Source organism: Dama dama, chromosome 25 (assembly GCF_033118175.1).
Source record: "Dama dama isolate Ldn47 chromosome 25, ASM3311817v1, whole genome shotgun sequence".
NCBI classification, from domain to species: Eukaryota; Metazoa; Chordata; class Mammalia; order Artiodactyla; family Cervidae; genus Dama; species Dama dama.
In genome coordinates, this window is record NC_083705.1 from 64,831,113 (window position 1) to 64,847,627 (window position 16,515).

The following is a 16,515-nucleotide window of genomic DNA, read 5'->3' on the forward strand; positions in this document are numbered from 1 at the left end:
AGACACGGGGAGATGGTTCCAGCGAACATTTGAGTTATATTCGCAGTTGACTATGATGCAGGCCACCTATAATGCAAGTTGAACCAAATTCAATAGTTCTTCTCCTGAAATGAGTACTGCTTTCCCAGGGTTCCATTTCATATTGTGGTAGAGGTATTAAAAAAAGTGGAGGAGGGAGGCGGTGCCACTTCATGAAACGCAGAAGCCTCCCCATAAAACCAAGGCCAGGTCTAGGAACCACGGCAGGTGGAAGGTGCAGTGTTGGGGGGGTGCTGCTGAAATCTGAATTTAGAGGCTCGTAGGGCTAGCTGCACCTTTCCCAGGAGGAAGATGTCCTTATCAAATACTGAGGTACTTCTGGATCATGTGTGTGCATACTAAGTCGCTTCAGTCCTGTCCAACTCTTTGTGACCCTCTGGACTATAGCCCATCAGGCTCCTCTGTCCATGGGATTCTCCAGGGAAGAGTATTGGAATGGGTTGCCATTGCCTTCTCTAGGCTTTTGGGTTGAAAGTGAAAGTTGCTCAGTCGTGTCCGACTCTTTGTGACCCCATGGACTATACAGTCCATGGAATTCTCCAGGCCAGAATACTGGAGTGCATAGCCTTTCCCTTCTCCAGGGGATCTTCCCAACCCACGGATCAAACCCAGGTCTCCTGCATTGCAGGCATATTGGCAACCCACTCCAGTACTCTTGCCTGGAAAATTCCATGGATGGAGGAGCCTTGTAGGCTACAATCCATGGGATTGCAAAGAGTCGGACACAACAGAGCAACTTCACTGCTTCTTTACCAGTTGAGCCACAAGGGAAGCCCCAAAATAGTGGAGTGGGTAGCCTATCCCTTCTCCAGCGGATCTTCTGACCCAGGAATTGAACCGGGGTCTCCTGCATTGCAAGTGGATTCTTTACCCACTGAATTATGAGAGGAGTTAAAAAACCCGTGGGTTTCTTTTCTTCTTTTTTTGGCTGTGCCTGCATGTGGCAGGTCCCCAACCAGGGGCCAAACCCAGCTCCCCTGTAGTGGAAGCATGGATTCTTAACCACTGGACTGCCAGGGAAGTCCCCTTAGCTTTCTCTGTTAAGTCAAAATCAAACACACCTTCTTTCCTACCCCTCTTCACCCCTCCATCCCCAAATGAATCTGTGTATTTGCCATTGAACTTGCTAACTATAAGGGTTTTTTTTTTTTTGTTGTTGTTGTTTCTGGACAGGGACATGAGAGTCTTTCCCTCTGGTTAGTTTCAAAAAAGAATGTGATAGATTATAGATTACCCTCCCCTCAGTCATTTTTTGAAGGTCCCCATTTTCTTTGGCTTCATGAGTTGACTCTAATTTCTAAGTTCTCTATCAGTTCCCGAGTTCTGTGATATTGTGTCTGTCTCTCTCTAGCTCACTTTTCTATTTTTTTGACCCCAAATTTTAATTCAGACCAATCAGCTTTACTGGTGTGCTCAATGCCTAAGGAGGATTCCCACACTGATTTCATGAGCATTTCCCCGGGGAGCAGGGCAGTTAGAATCTCCTTAAGATCCTTCTGGATCAACCGAAAGAGTGTGTGTGTATGTGTGTGTGTAGTGTGTAAAGTAACATCATCTTATTCTTTAACTTTCATTGTAATTAGGTGAACCTTCAAAAGTGTGACGTATTTGAACTGAAAACATTGAAGGAACCCATAGACTTCTTGACTCTAGCTAATAACCCTGAGACTATGGAAAAAATAGAAGGTTGTATGAAAGTATGGATCAAACAAACAGAACAGGTAATTTTCAGAAATCAAACATCAGAAACTAGCTCTCTGAACATTGACTAGTTCACATGCCATGTGACTGAACCAGCCAGTAGAAGAAGGTTAGACCACATCCCAGTCCCATCTGTCTAAGTATTTTGCTGCAAGTCCCTAAAAAAGATGAAAGGTTCATTGCAATGTTAATTTATCATCATTAGTTAAGAAGAGATAATAAGAATTCTAGGAGATGACAGTAAATGACTTTATATACTTATCTACCTAAAAGCCTGCAGTTGGTCAGTTTTTTCCCTCAAGATGTAGTTAGTTTGGAGAGAATGCCTGCACTATAGGAAACTTTCTAATTCAATGGGTCTTCCAAGACAAAGCTCGAGACTTAATCTTTAAAAAAATATTTTCAGAAAAGTGAAAGCTGGGTGTTACATCAGTAAGGAAGCATAATGGAAATGAACCAACTGAAGGTGTGAGGACTTTGCAAGGTTGTATTTCTCCGAGGTTCTAAGTGAATAAGCCAAAGAAAGTTTCTGAGATCAGATTCTCCAAAAGTTTATGAAAGCTCCTTAAACAAGTAGTTTTCACTTAGAATGAGTAAACCAAATTTTTGTTAAAATTTAAAAAATGGATACATCTCAGGTTAGTAAAAGGCTGTCATTCGAAGCAGGCAAATGAATAAAAATGTATCATAACTCAGATAGCAGAATTTACTTATTTCCTTATATTTTGCTTATGTGTAACTTTTAAATCTCCAGCTGAGTCACTGGCTCACGGTTCTCCTGTGCATTCACAGGTCCTTGCTGAAAACAACCAGCTGCGGAAGGAGGCAGATGACCTTGGGCCTCGAGCAGAGCTGGAGTACTGGAAAAAAAGACTGTCTAAATTTAACTACCTTTTGGATCAACTGAAGAGCCCGGATGTGAAGGCTGTATTGGCAGTGCTTGCTGCTGCCAAGTCGAAACTTCTGAAGGTCACCTTTTGCTTTATGAAGCGGGAATGGAAGTTCTTTATACGCATGTCATAGAGTAATTAGGAACAGAAAAATGATATTCTACCTTAATGAAAAAGTAACTTTAAGATTAAATGATACCACCCTTTTGTAATTTTACAAACTATAGAAATAGCCTTTGAATGAAAGGTATTTATTGGCTGGTATACATGTATGTATGGGCTTCCCTGGTGGCTCAGATGGTAAAGATTCCATCCCCAATGCAGGAGACCTGAATTTGATCTCTGGGTGGGGAAGATCCCCCTGGAGAAGGGAATGGCTACCCACTCCAGTATTCTTACCTGGAGAATCACATGGACAGAGGAGCCTGGCGGTCTACAGTCCATAGGGGTCACAAACAGTTGGACACAACTTAGTGATGAACACATGTGCACACACACGTATGTATCTGTATTACTAGAGGACTTTGTAAGTCATTAATATGTAACATAAAAACATGATTATATATTATGAATTCAGACCAACAAGGAGTAGTAATAATGAAGGCTTAAACTCTTCTAATTTTTTTTTTTTAGAACTGGTGTATTTGTTTTATATCCCTGTGTAACAAATTACTCCAAAACTTCACCACCTGAAACAATAAATATTATCTCACAGTCTGCGGGTCAGGGGTTCAGGTGCAGCTTGTAGTCACTGCATCACCGACTCAATGGGCAGGAGTTTGAGTAAGTTCCGGGAGTTGGTGATGGACAGGGAGGCCTGGCGTGCTGCGATTCATGGGGTCGCAAAGAACCGGACACGACTGAGCCACTGAACTGACTGATTGACTGACTGTAGTCACTGAGTTGTGTCCAACTCTTATGCCACCCCATGGACTGCTGCCCACCAGGCTCCTCTGTCCATGGGATTTCCCAGGCAAGAATACTGGAGCAAACTGCCATTTCCTTCTCCAGGGAGTCTTCCCGACCCAGGGGTTGAACCTGCATCTCCTGCATTGGCAAGCAGAGTCTTTACTGCTGAGCCACCTGGGAAGCCCTCGGTGCAGCTTAGCTGGGATCATCTGACTGGAGATCTCTTAAGGTTGTTGTCAGGATGTTGGCTCATCTGAAGGCCTGACTGGGGGAGGATCTTCCTCCAGGTTGCCCATGTGGGATTCAGTTCCTTGCTGTCTGTTGGCTGGAGGCTTCCTTCAGTTCTTGGTCATAGAAAATGTCAGAGTGAGGTGCAAAATGGATTCAGCAGGCTGTGGAGAAGACAGTGTAGGTGAAAATGAAAGTGCTGCCCCTGCCCCCGATGCTCTGTCCTAGTTATTGACTAGATTTCATGATCGAAGGCTTGGAAGAGACACCTTTAAACATTTAGTCAAAAATTTTTAATTGCTCTCCAGCATGGCAGGGCCCCTCACCCCTCTGGACTGAGTTCTACGTAAGAGGCACAGGACAGACTGAAAGTTGGACCCCTGGGACGTGTGATGACATTTATGCAGTCGTTAGTTGGAATTTTCTCTATTAATCATTGCACTAAAATTTCCTTCCTGTATTGTGCTTAGACGTGGCGGGAGACGGATATTCGAATCACTGATGCGGCTAATGAAGCAAAGGACAATGTTAAGTATTTGTATACACTTGAGAAGTGCTGTGACCCCTTGTACAGTAGTGACCCTGTGAGTTGAGATTTCTACCTCTTTGGTATACTCATGACCCTTTTATGCTAGCTGAAATGAGTGTGGAATTTTGGTTCATGAATATTAGTTTGTTGGAAAAGTCTTAGAAACCTCTTTTTATTCTCAAGAAAATTATATGTGCATCTATATGCATACATATATACATCCATATACATGTCTATTTCTATGTATCTCTTTCTACATAAATATGTATATTTTTCTGATGTTTTCTGAGATATGTATTATATTGTTAAAAATTTTATTGTATATTCCATTTCCCATTAAATATTGCAATTGACATCCTAGACTACATTCAAAACAGTGGTGGGAAGAATTATTGGCTGATTTTTAAAAAAAATCTTTTAACTTTCGGATGTGCCTAGTTTTGTTTATTACAAGATTAACTGTTAACACAACCACCTTGACCTTAACAGAATGTTAATGTTTCTTGCATTGAGACAAAATTTGATTAACTGAATATAGCTAAATATTTAAGATGAAATTACCCCTCAATGTGTTATATTTATAGAACATGTTAGATAATATTTTAAAATTTAAATAAAAGTCTTTTACCTAAGTTTTATTCTAATGAGGACAGAGTGATTACCCTGTTAGAATTTTGCTGACTTTGATATGTTTCCCTGAAAAGTTTTGTGCTATCTTCCAGATATCCATGATTGATGCTATTCCTACTCTTGTAAATGCAATTAAAATGATCTACAGTATCTCTCATTACTATAACACTTCTGAGAAGATCACATCTCTGTTTGTAAAGGTAAGAGCCTAGCATAGAGTCCATGTTCACTTAGATTTCCTTGTCAATGGTTAATTTTGTTTTTTATAATTAGAAATTACCACAATGGTACAATCCAATGTCTGTGTATCCTACGATTTACCAAAAAGTCTTAATCTCTTGGTAGAAATAGAATTAAACATACATGGGAAGCTGATTTTGGCAAATCATAAAGCATTATTTTCCAAAGTAATAATTGTAAAAGATATTATTTATGTAATAAAAAATGGAAAAAGATTCTTTTTAGAATTTCTTTCCCTATGTTATTTAGCACATGATTTCTTCCTATTGGGTAAATTTTAATTAAGAAAAGCTATATATAACTGGCTATCTTCAGTTTCATATTTTATGTGCTGCTGTTCCGAATTTATTTCATGCCACGGTTGTTTACTTGGTGTTATTAGAACAGTAATCATGGTAATAAAAGCCACTGCAACGTTCCAGTAATCCATAAAGCAATTATAATGATTCTGCCAGAAAACATAATGATGTTTAAACCTTATGTCCTAACTCATAAGTGTTTATGGTGAACATTGTTGCTTTTCCCATTTTTGAACAGTCTCTAAGAAGGAAATGATTTTTTCATTACCAAGGTGAAAATTTTAAATGTTGTATTAAAATAGAGACATTTCCCACTCCTCAGGACTGTGTTCAGTTCAGTTCAGTTCAGTCACTCAGTCATGTCCGACTCTTTGTGACCCCGTGGACTGCAGCACGCCAGGCTTCCCTGTCCATCACCAACTCCTGGAGTTTACTCAGACTCATGTCCATTGAGTCGGTGATGCCATCCAACCATCTCATCTGCTCTCATATTTGGGTAGAAAGGAGGGGAACCCACAAGACCCTTTTCCATCCTCCTCATACTTTAATGTTACGTTGGAGTCAGGAGGGGTATTCCCCGAGTAGAAGACTCAAAAGTCAACTTGTGTTACCATGCATGTCCAGGTTTCATGCATTTTATTTGCAAGGCTTGTTTTAGAACATAACTGTGAAAACACCATTTCTCTCATTTTTGAAAACCTTTCATTGTGAAAAATTTGCAGGCGGTACAAAAGGAAATATAATTGTATACTGGATCCCCTTGTATGTATCACCCAGATTACCCACGATCAACACATGCCCAGTCATGTTTCACCTAACCTTTGCACTGCAATCCCAGGCATACGTACAGTACGGTCATCCCATTTTCATTTTAATTAATTAAAAAATCCCCAGTAGAATTCCAAAGTTTTTTTTTTAGGTTTAAAGGGATAAAGCGTTGGCTTTACATACTTTATATTTACTCTTTTTTTCTATTGTCTTCTGCTTTTGACATTTCTGCTACAGATCATGGTGTCATGAAATGATCAGGGTGGACAGTTCTTTTCATGGCACTTGGAAACTGTGAGTTAGATTTTAGAAAAGGCTGCTGAAGAAGACTAAGAAAGCTCTTGATAGCTTTTAGGTAGGGAAGTGAATCCTTTCTTCGTCGGTTAAGATGTTCATCCTGCATTAACATAATGGTCTGAATTGTTGATTTTCTGTAGACCTCCAACTCTGCGATTTTACGAATCATTTTGAAAAGAGATGTGTAGAACTTAAAAAGGTTGACTAGAAGCAGAGAGTGGAATGGTGGTTGCCAGGGGCTGGGAGAGTGTGGAAAATGGGAAGATGTTGGTCAAAGGCTGCAAGCTTAAAGTTGTAAGATGACCGAGTTCTGGGGTCTAATGTACAGCTTGAAAGTGAAAGTGAAAGTTGCTCAGTCAAGTCTGACTTTTTGTGACCCTATGGACTATACAGTCCATGGAATTCTCCAGGCCAGAAAACTTCAGTAGGCAGCCGTTTCCTTCTCCAGGGGATCTTCCCAACACAGGGATTGAACCCAGGTCTCTCACATTGCAGTCAGGTTCTTTATCAGCTGAGTCACAAGGGAAGCCCAAGAATACTGGAGTGGGTAGCCTATCCCTTCTCCAGGGGATCTTCCTGGACCAGGAATCGAACTGGGGTCTCCTGCATTGCAGGCGGATTCTTTACCAACTGAGCTAGCAGGGAAGCCCCCAGGTACAGCTTGATGACTATGTTTAGTACTGTGTTGTTTAGTTGAAAATTGCTAAAGAGCAGATCTTAAGTTTTCTCAACACACACGCACACAAATAGTAATTATGTGAGGTGTTGGATGTGTTAATACTTGATTGTGCTAATCATTCTGTTATGAATATGTATACCAAGCATCACTTGTAAACCTTAAGCATATACAATTTTTGTTTGTCAATTATACCTCAGTAAAGCTGGAAAAAAATAGTTAGTGCTTGATCATAGTTGTGAAGGAAAAACATAAACCCGAAGATTTATTCACAGATGTCATATTCGGAGAGGTTAGAAGAGCTGAGGACCCTCTAGCCCAGTTTATGCTTGATGGCTGCTTACTGTACTTGACATCATTTCATTGAAAAATTCCAGGTGACCAATCAGATGATATCTGCATGTAAAGCCTATATTACCAACAATGGAACTGCTTCAATCTGGAGCCAGCCACAGGATGTTGTTGTGGAAAAAATACTATCTGCAATTAAACTTAAGCAGGTAACAGTCAACTTAATAATATATTTAGAATTTTAAAATTATTTTTACAATGTTTTTTCTCTGGACTTGCTCGGTCCCTTTGTTCTGCGAACGGCCGGCAGTGTGTTCAGGACGGTTAATTATCTCTCTCTCTCTTGCTATCCCACAGTTTAAGTTGGTAACTCACAAAAGCTCCCTCCGATTGTCCTCAGGGCACTCAGGCCCGGTCCTTACCCTAAGCAATGCCGCCCGCTCCTCTCCGTTCCGCCCCCACTTGCTGGTGGCGGATGCGGGCATCTGGGGTACTTTTCTGCTGGGAGTTGCTTCTAGGCACGTAATCTGTGGGTTTTATTTATTGTTCCCCTCCCAGTCAGGTTGCCCTCCGAGATTCAAAAACTTCCCCCAGACCCGCCATTGCGAGGGTTTCCTGGTGTTTGGAAACTTCCTCTATTAAGACTCCCTTCCCGGGACGGATCTCCATCCTTAGCTCTTTTGTCTCTCTTTTTATCTTTTATATTTTGTCCTACCTCCTTTCAAAGACAATGCGTTGCTTTTCTGGGCACCCGATGACCTCAGCTAGCGATCAGAAGTTGTTTTGTGAAGTTTGCTCTGCGTTCAATTATTCTTTTGATGAATTTGTAGGAGAGAAAGTGGTCTCCCCGTCCTATTCCTCTGCCATCTACCCAATATACCTTTTTTAAAAAAGTGTTTATTTATCTGGCTGTGTCACGTTTTAGTTGTAGCATGGGGTATCTTCATTACATCATGTGGGATATTTTCTTGCTGTATACAGACTCTCTAGTTGCAACGTGCAGACTTAGTTGCTCCAAGACATGTGGGATCCTAGTTCCCCTACCAGGGATCGAACTTGTGTCCTGCATTGCCAGACAGATTCTTAACCCCTGGGCCACTGTGAAAGTCCCACCCATTAAATAATCTATCAGTTATCATATCGTGTGGTTGCATATGAAGTTGCTTCAGTTGTGTCCAACTTTGCATCCCTATGGACTGTAGCCCGCCAGGTTCCTGTGTCCATAGGATTCTCTAAGCAAAAATGCTAGAGTGGGTTGCCATGCCCTCCTTCAGGGGATCTTCTCGACCCAGGGATCGAACACGAGTCTCTTACGGCTGCTGCATTGGCAGGCAGGTTCTTTACCACTAGTGCCAGGGTAGTATGGGGGTAGTATGGAGGGTAGTATGATAACTGGGCCCCCAGTTATCATATTAGTGGTTGCTAAAAAGAATGGTAATCTTTCACTGTTAAGAAAAGTTGAATGCTAATAAATCAGCCCCCCAAATTTATTCACTTACTTTACCCTTTAGGGGACTTTCTATTTCCCAACACCACACTAAGTACTAGAGATACAAAGATGAAGTTGTTTCCTTAAGCTTCTTATAGACAAACAGGGAGCTAAATGAAGAGTTAGGCTTCTCCTAACACAGTGAGACCCAGGTGGAAAGGCTTGAATCTTTGAGATATATTATGAACAGTTAGGAGTTTGGACTTCCCTGGTGGTCCAGTGGTTAAGACTCCGAGCTTCTAATGCAGGGGGCACAGGTTCAATCCCTGGTCGGAGAAGTTCTGCATGCCTCATGGCAAAAAAAAAAAAAAAAAAAAAATTGGGAGTTTGCTAGGTTGGGGGCCAGGAAAAGATTACATCCCAGGCTGATGAGTGAGTGACTACAGAGGTATGAAATGGAAAGATTTTGTAATTCCACCCTGAATTTGCTATCACCTTCACTTAAGAGAATAAGGTTGATGTCTTTGTTGTGTTCCCTTTCTTGTATTTTGGTTTTTAATTTTAAGGAATACCAGCACTGCTTTCACAAGACAAAACAAAAGCTTAAACAAGATCCAAGTGAAAAACAATTTGAATTCAGTGAGATGTATATTTTTGGGAAATTTGAAACTTTTCATAGACGTCTTGCCAAGATAATGGATATCTTTACAACCTTCAAGATATACTCAGTCCTGCAAGATTCTAAAATTGAAGGGCTGGAAAACATGATCACTAAATACCAGGTACTGTACTTCAAAACTCAATTTGCTACTCTTATCCATGAATAAAATTTTAATGTTTTTATGCAAATGACTATTTAGAATGCTTCAGATTATAGTCTCTAGTGCAAAAGATAAGCTTATGGCCCTTAAACAATAAAGCAGTTAAATTTATTTGAGAATTGTGCAATGGTGCTAATATATTCTTTTCAGATATGTGATTATAAGAATGACTTCCCAATAGTCTAAAATTAATCATCATTAGTAAAAGCGTTTTCATTAGTAGCACAAGAAAAATGTTTAAATATAACTTATTATTTCATTTATTCATGTAAGAAATATTTAATCAAGCATATACTGTGTTAGGCTCTACTTGACACTGAATTCTGAATGATATCTGATTATATCTGCAGTTAAGCATTTTATATGGATTCATGTTTTTAACATGAATTTTAATATGAATTTAATAATGAATATAGTCAGTTTTTTCTTGTTTGGGGACAGTGACACTAAATCTTAGTTTTTCTTTTTGTCCTTGAATTTGAAAAGGATCATATAAATTACTGTCACTCATTGATTTTTCTCCTCTAACAGTTTAGGTCAGTATAAGGAATCTTTTTGTTTCCTGAGTATATCAGATTCAGGGGGAAAAAGAAAAACCTTTTCTATCTACCAGGAAATATTTTCGCTGAGCTGTATGTAATCTTCAAGGTGGATAATCTATTCTTTGAAACTGACAGTTGTGCACGACAGAGATGGACTATATCCATTTATTTTTCAGTTTGGAATCTAATTAGTTTTCATTCTTAATGAAACAATAACTTTGGAGCATATTTCAAAGTTTATTTTTGAAGGAGAAGTTGAACTGTACAGCCAAATGCAGATAAAGGCTATTCTAATCTGATAAAAATACTGGGAAGAAAAATTGCTTTCAGAATCTCAAGTGGATGTATCAGAATGTATTGAGATAAAATGTAGATGGTTTGTGAAAGTGTAAGGTGAGATTTTTGTATGTTACAACCAATGGAAGAAGCTCAAAATGGTGGCCATGGAAATGACACTGATGCTCCTTGTATGGCTTCAGGGTCCTGTCCACCACCCTGGCTGCCTCCCCTGCTCCTAGTCTCCTCATTTGGTGTTCTCCGGACACAGAACAGGCCACCTCAGTCCACCTTCGGGCTTGCAGAGCCTTTCTTCTGGAAAGTTCTGCCTCCGAATCATCACATGATTCTTTCCTCCTTGGCCTCCAGATCTTGATTAAATACCCTCTCAGTTAAGTTTTCCTTGATCTCTGTTTTACCTCACTCTATGTCATGTTACTTATCACTGTTTGAATCGATCCTGATCATTTTTTGTGATAAACCTAGATCTCCCCTTCCCCCACTGAAGATATAAAAGCTCCTGAGGGCGGGAATGTTTCTTTGTTCTGTTCATTCCTGTATCTGCAAAGTTTACTGGCATATAATGGGTGTGCAATAAATATCTGACAAGTAAATGATTTAGTAGGTTGAGTTTGATTAGATGGTTTAAAGGTCATGGTTGATCAGCTTATTTACTCAGTATTTTTAAGTGGACCATTAAATCCATTTATAGAGTAGAATTTTCTAAGGGCCCCAAATCCTTTAAAATACCACCTGAACATGTAGGAATATAGCTTTTCCATGCTTCTTTTTTTTTTTTTTTAATTTTTTTATTAGTTGGAGGCTTATTACTTCACAACATTCCAGTGGGTCCTGTCATACACCGACATGAATCAGCCATGGATCTACACTTCCTCCCCATCCCAATCCCCGCTCCCACCTCCCTCTCCACCCGATTCCTCTCGAAACATCCCACCCTCGCCCTCTCCCACAGAGCCCAAAAGTCTGCTCTGCACCTCTGCATCTCCTCCTCTGTCCTGCACACAGGGCTATCGTCACCATCCTTCCAAACTCCACATACATGTGTTAGTATGCTGCAATGTTCCCCGTCTTTCCGGCTCACTTCACTCTGTACAAGGGGCTCCAGCTTCATCCATCTCACTAGGACTGGTTCAAATGAACTCTTTTTAATGGCTGAGCAATATTCCATGGTGTATATGCCCCACAGCCTCCCCATCCATTCATCTGCCGATGGGCATCCAGGCTGCCTCCATGTCCCGGCTATTACAAACAGTGCTGCAATGAACACTGGGGTGCACGCGTCTCCCCCAGATCTGGCCTCCTCAGTGTGTATGCCCAGAAGTGGGACCGCTGGGCCATACAGCAGTTCCATGCTTCTTTTATACATTTCCTATAACATGATGGGTATCATTTTATATATATATATAGTTATGTTATATATAATTGTGTGTATATGTATAAAATTGCATGCTGCACTTAGTTGTGTCCAACTCTTTGTGATCCTGTGGACTGTAGCCCACTAGGCTCATCTGTCCAAGGAATTCTTCAGGCAAGAATACTGGTATTTCCATGCAATAGCACATGTGCAATTGCATACATATATTTTATGTATACAATTATATATGTATATATACACATGCAATTGTATACATATACTGGAGAAGGAAATGGCAACCGACTCCATTATTCTTACCTGTAGAATCCCATGGGGAAAGGAGCCTGGCAGGCTACAGGCCATGGGGTCACAAGAGTCAGACATGACTTAGCGGCTAAACCACCACCACCAAGCTGCAGCCTGTATCTTTGGGGCTTTCCTGGTGGCTCAGTCGGTAAAGAATCCACCTACAATGTGGGAGACCTGGGTTCGAACCCTGGGTTGGGCTTGTCCGTTGGAGGAGGGCATGGCAGAATCTCCATGGACAGAGGAGCCTGGTGGGCTGCAGTCCATGGGGTAGCAAAGAGTCAGACATGACTAGGTGACTAAGTACTACATATAGTACTACTGTGTGCATATTTATGTACATACAATTGTATGTATATACCACAGTATATGCAATTGTAAACTTGATTATACAATTATAAATTGTATATAGAGTAGTAAACTTGATTCAGGAATTTATGCAACTTAGGCACTTTTGTCTATTGAGAGGTTTGAGTTAATGTTTAAATGGAAATGGCTTTGAAGAGGCATTTGTGGAAGCTGGTCCAACATTCTTCATAAAAATTATATGCCTCTGTCAACAGTGTGGGCACCCGACTTTGAGAATGGCTTAGTACCTGGTTAAGAATGATCACAGAGCATTAGAGCTCATTATTCAGAGTAAACAAAACTTCAGATAATAGTATTTTCAAGAAGATGAGTTACCTAGTTTGTACTCTTATAGTCACAAACTGCAGCTTTGCAGGGCAGGAGGAAGCAATTAATTCTAGAGATTCTTTAAATGGTAGATTGTGGTTTGATATTTTATTTAGGACATTTGAAGCTTGGAAGGTAGTTTTTCACCTGTAGCTACTATAATATAATTGCATTCTTCCTAAGTTGTTTGCATTCTCTTAAAGTCTATTTTCTGAGAAGACAAACTTTTTAATGAAAAATATTTTAGCAAATTCTACTTTAGGCTTCTTTTTTTATTATTTTCGATATAATTTGTAAGACATTTTTAGACAGAATATCTACTTTTCAGATGTGGTTTTTATTTATTTTAAATGTTTCTTCAGAAATACATAAAGTCACATGAAAATGCTTCCAAGTGGTTTCTCTGAATGCACCAGGCAACATTGTACTATCTATAATATGCATGAGGCAACGAGAATAATTAAAGATATATGGCTCCTCTTAAGTTGATTTTTGGGGGATGATTGCACAGGCTCTAAATTTAAAGGTCATATTTATGTAAATAATGCAAGAACATTGAATTATTGTCTTATTTGTTTCCTACTATTTCAGGGTGTTGTTGCTACCATAAAGAAAAAGGAGTATAATTTCTTAGACCAGCGGAAAATGGAATTCGAGCAGGATTATGAAGAGTTTTGCAAGCAGATTAATGACCTTCATGTAGGTTGTATAATAAAATTCCTGTTGACAGTCTGGTGTTTACTTTTTCCATTCTGTGTCTTGCTGCTAATCATTACCCATTCGGAAGGAAGAGGCATCTTCATCACGGAGGTGACCAATAGCGAGCTTGACCTGCATTTTATGATTTCACATGAATAATCGAAGGTTCTTTCTCATGGATTAAAGGGTTATAAATACAGCTTTGGATAACAAGCTGTAATCACAGATTTCTGCATGTATTTCATTTTAGATCTTAGAAAGCTAACTGCTATCCTCTGTTGAAATGTAGTTATTAGAATATAGAAATTCATTTCCATTTGTTTGTTACTTTATAGCAGTGATTATGACCAATGATAGCTTGAGCAAATGGTCAGCGAAGTTTGTCGGATCCCAAAAGCAGGAGTCTAGCTGGCCTTGAAACAGTGGTACCAGGGCTGACTCAGTACCTTGACCCCTCTTGGTCTCAAAGCCCCATTCTCTTCGTTCTCCTGCCCTTCCTCCTGCTTCCCCAACTCTCTCCGCTCACTGCAGATCAGCCCACAGCCATCAGCAGCTTCTGAGGACATAACATGGGCCTACTCTTAGCTCCCAATGTCTAAGGATGGGTTGGATTGGTCAGAGTTCCAGTGTTGCGCCTCATTCCTGTGGGGTCATGTGGTAAATGCAGAGGGCATGGGACCCCTTGGCATGGCTGGGTGTATTTACTACCAGATGAGGAGAACCAGGGAGGGTAAGGTTGGGAGACACACTAATGGATGTCCACCGTAATCAATGTGCAGACTTCTTTCCATGTTTTCTGACAATAAAATGAAAATGGCTGTTCTGTTCCTTCTTTTCCAGAATTTTTGGCTTGAAATATGCTTGTACACTTCAAGGGAGAAAGAGCTCTGAGTCATTTTTGGAGGGATGGGTTCAGTGGAGAAGGCATTATAATAAAACTTGCTAACTGTATGTCAGGTCTGTTCTAGGCACTTTATAGGTGTTAATTCACTTAATACTCACAATAATCTGATAAAGTGTGTCCTCTTATCACACTCTTTCTGGAACGGAGGAAAATGAGACATAGTGAAGTTGCCCACAGTCACAGAGATGTTGAGTGGTAGGCAGTCTAGCACTAGGATTCACGTTTTTAACCATTATCTTATAAGAGAAATTTCAGGTGATGGAAAGATAGAGTGCCTGTAATAATCTAAGCAATGACCTCTCTGGGGGCTGACTCAGACATAAGGTCTGTGACTCTTGATCTCTTGCTGGAAGCTGATGAGTAATGGTAGATCCTGAGCCTATGCTCCATGGTCAGTGTTGATTTGTCCAGTCTTCGTTTGTGTGTCCTGGCACTTTCTGATCACATAGTCCTTGAGTAGTTCACATGCTGGATATGGGTAGGTGGTGAACACCTTGAGGGCAGGAATTGTGTTCATTCCTATCTATGTCTCCAGGCCCTAGGGGATGGGACTTTATAGAATTGGAGACCAAAGAATGTTTGCTGAGTTAGTGTATGATTTGTGAATTAATGAGAACTAGTCCCCGGTGGCTCAGTGGTAAAGTGTCCACCTGCAATGCAGGAGCTGCAGGTTCTGTCTCTGGGTCAGAAAGATCCCCTGGAGAAGGGAATGGCTACCCACTGCAGTATTCTTGCCTGGAGAGTCCCCATGGACAAAGAAGCCTGGTGGGCTGCAGTCCAAGGGGTGGCAAAGGGTCGGATATAATTTTGCCACTAAACCACCACTACCACCACCATCAGACTATGCTAAGTGATACAGGTCAGGCAGAGAAAGACAAATTGTGTGATGTCACTTATATATGGAACCTAAAAAACACAATAAACAGTGAATATAAGAAAAGAGAAGCAGATTCATAGATATAGAAAACAAACTAGTGATTACCAGTGGGGAGAGAGAAGGGGAGGCAAGATAGGGGTAGGAGACTAAGAGGTAGAAGCTATTAGGTATAGAATAAGCTACAAGGACATATTGTACAACATGGGGAACATAGCCAATATTTTACAATAACTATAAATGGAGTATAACCTTTAAAAAGTGGAGTATAACCTGATGTTGAAGCTGAAACTCCAATACTTTGGCTACCTGATGCAAAGAGCTGCCTCATTTGAAAAGACCCTGATGCTGGGAAAGATTGAGGGCAGGAGGAGAGATGGTTGGATGGCATCACCAACTCAATGGACATGACTTTGAGTAAACTCTGGGAGTTGGTGATAGACAGGGAGGCCTGGCGTGCTGCAGTCCATGGAGTCCCAAAGAGTCAGACACGACTGAGTGACTGAACTGAACTGAACCTGTAAAAAAATCACATCCAAGTCCCACATATACTAGGGACATCAGATCTGAAAAAAATCACAGCTTTTACTTTAAATGGCACATAAACTAAATGACACAATGAGATGTTTATTTTAAGAAAAAATGGAAAAGAAAGATAATTATGGATATGATAGTAAAACATAAGAATTAGATTTATTGTAATTAAACATGCATTGACTGTACATTAAATGCATATTAGGCTTCTATGCTGTAGGTTATGGGTACAGAAGTACATAGAGTTGATTTGCCCTCAAAGATCATATCTGACATGTAACATGATTGAAATATAAGTACATATATGTTAGAACAAACTAATGAATATATCTTAAAAAGGGCAAATAGTGGCCAAAATGACTAACTATAAAAGTATAATAATCTGATGTTATACCAGCAAGTGAGGATTCAAAGATAAATTGACATGTTCCAAACAAGTCCTAGAGAACTTATAAGGAGGACAGGTGGATTCTTTACCATCTGAAGTACCAGGGAAGCCCTGTAAAGATTTACTGTGTCCCAAGTTAGAGAGAGGGACAGAGGAACCTGGTGGGCTACAGTCCACAGCGTCACAAAGAGTCTG

General features: G+C 40.2%; 1 protein-coding gene across 1 annotated transcript in view; it reads left to right on the forward strand.

Moving 5' to 3' along the window:
• The window catches only part of DNAH5 (dynein axonemal heavy chain 5), a 314,041-nt gene that overhangs the window by 75,710 nt on the left and 221,816 nt on the right, over positions 1-16,515 (forward strand). The window contains exons 6-12 of the mRNA XM_061129706.1: positions 1,623-1,760; positions 2,533-2,709; positions 4,238-4,351; positions 5,019-5,126; positions 7,584-7,706; positions 9,493-9,708; positions 13,513-13,620. Coding sequence (XP_060985689.1) covers positions 1,623-1,760; positions 2,533-2,709; positions 4,238-4,351; positions 5,019-5,126; positions 7,584-7,706; positions 9,493-9,708; positions 13,513-13,620 — 984 coding nt within the window. The remainder of the gene's footprint in view (positions 1-1,622; positions 1,761-2,532; positions 2,710-4,237; positions 4,352-5,018; positions 5,127-7,583; positions 7,707-9,492; positions 9,709-13,512; positions 13,621-16,515) is intronic.